At 44.8% G+C, this 6381-nt stretch overlaps 1 protein-coding gene across 1 annotated transcript; it reads right to left on the reverse strand.

The window, feature by feature from the left end:
- Positions 1-4722: 4722 nt before the first annotated feature.
- On the reverse strand, positions 4723-5649 carry LOC135885178 (cocaine- and amphetamine-regulated transcript protein-like). The gene is made up of 3 exons (XM_065412825.1): positions 5512-5649; positions 5272-5355; positions 4723-4830 (listed from the first exon to the last, which is right to left on the reverse strand). Exons 1-3 carry the CDS (start codon positions 5647-5649, stop codon positions 4723-4725), a joined length of 330 nt encoding a protein of 109 aa, XP_065268897.1.
- Positions 5650-6381: the final 732 nt, after the last annotated feature.

Genomic DNA, 6381 nt, shown 5'->3' on the forward strand with positions numbered 1-6381 from the left:
ATTTATACTGATTATTATCTGCTTAACCTATTTTCCATTTGTTATATATAAGGGTTTTTTTAAATTTCTAATTGCTGCCTTCACTTCCCCTCTTAATCAGGATGAGCTTTTAGCCAAATTGTCCTCTGTTGTGATTGTGGAATTGTAGCTCTTTGGCCATCTAGTAAGCTCTTCTTAAACAACCCTCAGTTTTCCTTTAAATTTTTCTGTCTAAATTTTTCCTCCCAATCAATTTTGTGTATAATTTCCCTCAGTTTGGGGGGCAGTTAGTCCTTTTGAAACATCAAGTATATTCATTACTGGCTGGAACTGTCCTCTCCTTGCCCATAATGAATATAATCGGCTCATGATCACTGGTCCCTAGGCAACCACCAACTTCCAGTCCAGTGATTAATTCATCTGTATCCATCATAGTGAGGTCTAAAATAGAGTTACCCCATATTGGATGCAATGCCTATTGTGTTAGAAAATTATAATCTATAATTTTTAGAAACTTCAATGTTGTTTTACCACTGGCTGCATGAGACTTCCAGAATATGTCTCCCAGATTAAAGTTTCCCATCATAATACAGTTTTTCTTTCCACACATTACATACAGGTGCATAAAGAATAACTCATCCAATTCTCTGATTTGATTTGGTGATCTGTAAGGCTACGATTTTGTCATGGATATTTTTAGTAAAAATCAGGGACAGGTCACGGGCAATAAACAAAAAGTCATGGAAGCCGTGACCTGTCTCTGACTTTTACTAAAAACATCCCTGACAAAATGTGGAGGGAGGAGGGTCCAGCATCTTGCACCCTTCTGCAGCGGCTGGGAGCTGCAGGGACCCCATTGACCAGTAGCTGGGAGGGGTCCCCCCACTGCCCTGTGGGGGGGATCAGGGAGCTGCAGGGGGCCCCCTGCCAGCACTGAGCAGCTCTGGGGTCCCTCTGCCGCTGCCAGCTGGGAGCTTCAGGGGGCTGTCCCCTGCCCACAGCCACTGAGCAGCTCCGGGTCCCTCTGGCAGCGGTGTCTGAGAGCTGCTGGGGGGCCCTGCCTGCAGTGGGGACCCCTGCCAGTGGTGGCGTTAGGGCAGCTTAGGGGTCACTGCCAACAGCAGTAGCTGGTCACTTGCGGGAGGTCCCCACAGGAGGGTCCCCTGCTGCCCACGGAGGCTGGGCTGGGCTGCTGCGGAGTCCCCCTTTGCCAGCAGCAGCTGGTCAGCTGCGGGCCCCCATTGTCATGGAGGTAGCTGGAAGTCACACATTCCATGACTTCCGCAACCTCCGTGACATAATCTTAGCCTTAGTGATCTGTAACAGACCACCACCAGTGCCTCTCCTGGGTTTTGTTAGCGACCACACTGATCCATAGGGACCACTGTGATCATCTAATCTGACCTCCTGTATAACACAGGCCATAGGAGTTCCCTGAATTAATTCCTGTTTGAACTACAGGATATCTTCTAGAAAAGCATCCAATTTTGATTTAAAAATGTACTGTGATGAAAAAGCCATCACAATTCTTGGTAAATTGTTATCATAGTTAATCACCCTCACTGTTAAAAATGTGTGCCTTAATTCTAGTGTTGTTGACCTAAGGAAGAGCTCTGTGTAGCTTGAAAGTAGTCTCTTTCACCAACAGAAGTTGGTCCAATAAAATATATTACCTCATCCACCTTGACTCTGCCTTATTTCTAGTCTTTATTTTTCTAGGTTCAACCTCCAGCCACTGGGTCTTGTTACACCTTTCTCTGCTAGACTGAAGAGCACTTTATTATCAAATTTCTGTTCCTCATGTAGGTATTTTACAGAATGTGCTCAAGTTACCCATTAACCTTTTCTTTGTTAAACTAAATAGATTGATTTCCTTGACTCTTTCACTATAGGGGTATTTTCCAGTCCTTTAATCATTCTTGTGGCCTTTCTCTGAATCCTTTCCAATTTATCAACATCCTTCTTATGTTGTGTACACCAGAACTGGACACACTATTCCTGTAGCAGTTACACCAGTGCCAAATACAAAGGTAATATAACTTCTTTTCTCCTACTTGATATTCCCATTTATATACCCAAGGATCACATTAGCCCTTTTGGCTACAGCATCACATTGCGAGCTCATGTTCAACTGATTATGCATCACGATCCCCAAAGTTCTTTTAAGTCACAGCTTGCCAGATTAGAGTCCCCCATCCTGTAAGAATAGTTTATGTTCTGATGTATGACTTTACTTTTGGCCATATTAAAACACATATTGTTTGCTTGTGCCCAGCTTACCAAGACATCAAGATCACTCTGTATCAGTGCCCAGTCCTCTTAATTATTTACCACTCCCAATATCTGTCACCAGCAAATTTTATCAGTAATGATTTTCTGTTTTCTTCCAGGTCACTGATAAAAATGTTAAATAGCTTAGGGCCAAGAACCATTCCCCATAGGACTCCATTAGAAACACACACACACAAGTTCATAGATTCATTGGTTCAAAGGCCAGAAGGGACCATTGTGATCACATAACTTCTCCAAAATAATTCCTAGAGCACAGCTTTTAAAAAAAATCCAATCCTGATTTAACAATTGTCAGAGATAGAGAATCCACCATGACTCTTGGTAAATTGTTCCAATGCTTAATTACTCTCATGATTAAAAATGTATGCCTTAATTCCAGTCTGATGAATAGGGCCCCTAGCATGGCACATCATTGTTACATAAAAGCACTCTAACTCTCACACACAATCAATTTTAGACATAATTCTGGAGTCATCACTAGTATTCCATCAGGCTACATACATCAGGGAAGCAAAACATATGTCTTTATGCTGACAAAACTTCCACTGAAGTTGTAATTTTGCCTAAGTAAGGATTGGGGGATTGGGCACTTGCTGTTCATCACTGATATAGATGTCATATTACAATGTTGGATCAATAAAACTGTACTATGTGGAGTTTTATGCCCCTACCAAGTTCATATGTGTGTTCACGTAGTTTATGAATATAGAGCTTTATCTTGCACCATAACTTGTGCACCCAAAGGTGGGATTTAATTATAACCTGAATTTAAATATCATCTACATTAAATTATAAATTTATAAATATAAATTGTACTGTAAATCAAGATAGCTTCAGTCCTAAAGAGGCTGGTGGATTAATGGTTGATCTAAGGCCAAATTGTCCAGTGAAAAGATACATCTTTGCTCTAGAAATCTCAAATATAAATATGAGTTATCCGCAAGCAGAAACAAACACACAATAGCATTCTTCAGTAAAACACATATGGCATTCTCAGTCCTCGCTGATCCCAGATGCAGTGCATGTCAGAGTAGAGTGGAAGAATGACTTCTCGTGTCTCGCTCACAACACACCTGTTAATACATCCCAGAATCATGTTTGCTTTTTTTGCAACAGCATCACACTGTTGACTCATATTTAGCTTGTGGTCCACTATAACCCCTAAAACCCTTTCTGCCATACTCCTTCCTAGACAGTCTCTCCTTCCTAGACAGATCTTTAGTTTGGCAGACAAAGGCATAACAAGATCAAATGGTTGAAAACTGAAACTAGAGAAATTCAGACTAGAAATAAGTCACAAACTTTTAACAGTGAGGATAATTAACCATTGGAACAATTTACCTAGGAACAGGATGGATTCTCAATCACTTGAAGCATTTATAGCAAATTGGATGCTCCTCTAAAACATATGCTTCAGTTCTACCAGAAGTTATGGGCTTGATGTGGGAAGGACTTGGTGAAATTCTATTCTCCGTGTTATGCAAGAGGTCAGGCTAGATTGTCATAATGTTCTCTTCTAGCTTTAAAATCTGTGAATTTATATTCATTTTCACTTCATATGCTTCCAGTTGCAAATTTTCTTGTTTGAAATCTTTTTTCTATTTCAGTACACACAATTTACCCAAACTAACAAACCAATCCTATATTAAAAGAATGGTATTGAAGTTGCAAAGTCAAGCACTGCAAAGTTAGGAAATACACCTCTACCTCGATATAACGCTGTCCTCAGGAGTAAAAAAATCTTTCCGCATTATAGGTGAAACCGCGTTATATCGAACTTGCTTTAATCCACCGGAGTGCACAGCCCCGCCCCCCCGGAGCACTGCTTTACCATGTTATATCCGAATTCGTGTTATATCGGGTTGCGTTATATCGGGGTAGAGGTGTACCAGAATTAAAGTTACCTGTGGAACCCTAACTCTGCATGGTTGTATATAAGCCTAATGCATTTTAACAGCACCCCTGCCAAGTTTCAAGTTCTTGCTGAAAATAATGGAGGCACTACAGCTCTTCCAAAAATTGTAAGAAAAAATTATAATAGAAAGTGCTAAGCAATGTAAATATAGGATTTGTTACTGCCCCCCTATTATAACTGGTATGTAAGTGTATGTTGCCATCCTATTACGTTACATGATTACATCGAGTTAATTCTGTTAAATATTTGGATTAATCTATGAAGATCTATGAAAAAAATCTTCATTTTCAGTTATATTATTATGTTTTGATCTTTAATAAGTGTTGTGAAGCCTTACCTCTGTGGTCTTCATTCCTAATCTGAGGACAAATACAGAGGGAGAAGAAATATTTTACAAAGGAGATAAGTATTTTACATGGGTAGATTATTGACTAAATAGAAAAAAACACAACAACAAAGACAAAGCAGTGCGTGTCAAGCACAGTTCAACAGGATTGGGTTTCATTTGTTATCTTAGCTCCTGGAGGTGTTGAGGTTTACAAGCATTTCAGCAGGAAAAAGTTGCAGGTGGCGCCTCTGGGGCAGTTGCACAGCTTTCCAATTCGGGAGGCTTTTCTGACGGCGCATAGCTCCCCCACGTCGCACTGCAGCAGAGTAGAAAGGCAAGAAAGTTTCTTTAGTGACTCAAGTTTAGTGTTGGTGAAAAAGCCCCTTTCCGCTCTTTGGCCTCAGCACAATTCACCCTCCCCAATATCTGTCTTTGTCATCTAGATATTTAGAACTCATCATATGTGGACGCCAGAACCTTTCTTCCCCATGGTTTGACTCTTGTGCTGAAGGACCCCGCTGTGGGGATGAGAAGAGCGTTCAGTGGCCATGCCCCAAAGCCTGCTTTCGGTAATAGGAAGTGAGCTAATTCGCTGTAAGAAAGCGGAGAGAGCAGCAGAGCTGCACTCAGGATAGGAACCGCCCTAGGAGTGCCGGCTTCCCTGAGTCTAGAAGGAGGGTGCCAAGGGAGAAGCGCTCAAGGGAGCACAGGCTGACCTGCCCGGGGCTACAGAATACATTGTCTGAACGAGCCTTACCGCTGGCACTTGTCCCAGTTTCTTGCCCCAGGGTGGAATCCGCTTTTTCTGCAGCTTCTCCAGAGCCTCCTGCAAAGCCCCGAGCTGCAAAACACAAGAGGGTTCTGGTGGGTTCGGAGCAGGCAGGACCCCATCGACCCCTCCCCACCGGGTGCTGCCGGCCCCAGCCCCTCCTGCCTCCTACCAAGCTGGTCTTGGTATGTCGGTCAGCCCTGCCCGCCCCCTCGGGCTGGCACTCACCAGCTCCTTCTCGCTGGATGGAGGGAGCTCCTGGGGGTAAAAGCCGCGGAGTGCCCTGGTCTCCAGCCCCCAGTCCCCGGGCGGCAGTAGCAGCAGCCAGCAGCCGGCGGCGAGCAGCAGCCACCTGGGGCTGTCCATGGTGCTGTAGCTGCGTCCAAACTCGGGTTGTGCCGGCTCCGCTCTGACTCCTCCCCGCAGTGACGCCCAGGTGGGCGCTGTCCTGAGAACCGCCAGAGAGCTCGGAGGGAGGCGGCACTAGTCGCTTCTAGTCCCGCGGGCTTGGGCACCCCGCCGTGGATGGCAAGGCAAAGGGTCCCCGGAGGAAAACTCCGGCCGCACCGGGCTCAGTCCTAGTGCGAGACCCCGGTCCTGCTTTCACCCTCTGCAGGGTGCGAGGGTCCAAGGGCTGGAGTCAGTGCGTTCACACATTGGGCAGGACAGGGAAGCGCAATCGCTGCCTGGGTTTTAGAGCCAGGGGCGGCCTGACACCCATTGTATCAATAATGGGGCGGCTGCTGCTGCTTTCCACCAGGTAAGTGTCAGTCGCTGTGAGAGAAGCTCTGACTCTGCTACAGGGCTCTTACAAACCCGGGTAAAATGCTGAGCCGGTTACAGTCAATGGGAGTTTTGTCACTGCATTCAGTGTGGCTAGGATTTCACTGGGGGTGGGGGGAGGACGGGACACACAGCAGATGAGGCTAAAGCAGCTCAGACAAATCTGCCTTGTTTTCATATTGAGCTCAAATTAACTTCAGATTTTTTATTTTCATTTTCTAAAGGAAACCCAGGGGGTCAGAAACTGACCTGTACAAGCAGCAACAGCCCCTCCCATCAGAGAGAAGGACCCCTCAGGCACCTGTTGGGTTACAG

The sequence above is a fragment of the Emys orbicularis genome, chromosome 10 (assembly GCF_028017835.1).
Source record: "Emys orbicularis isolate rEmyOrb1 chromosome 10, rEmyOrb1.hap1, whole genome shotgun sequence".
Classification (NCBI taxonomy): Eukaryota; Metazoa; Chordata; order Testudines; family Emydidae; genus Emys; species Emys orbicularis.

Excerpts from the sequence above, each read along its gene's own strand:
- LOC135885178 (XM_065412825.1), bottom strand. The coding sequence starts at position 5,649 with ATGGACAGCCCCAGGTGGCTGCTGCTCGCCGCCGGCTGCTGGCTGCTG. Across the intron at positions 5,356-5,511 it reads CATCCAGCGAGAAGGAGCTG|CTCGGGGCTTTGCAGGAGGC; the intron begins GTGAGTGCCAGC and ends TGTGTTTTGCAG. Across the intron at positions 4,831-5,271 it reads AACTGGGACAAGTGCCAGCG|TGCGACGTGGGGGAGCTATG; the intron begins GTAAGGCTCGTT and ends ACTCTGCTGCAG.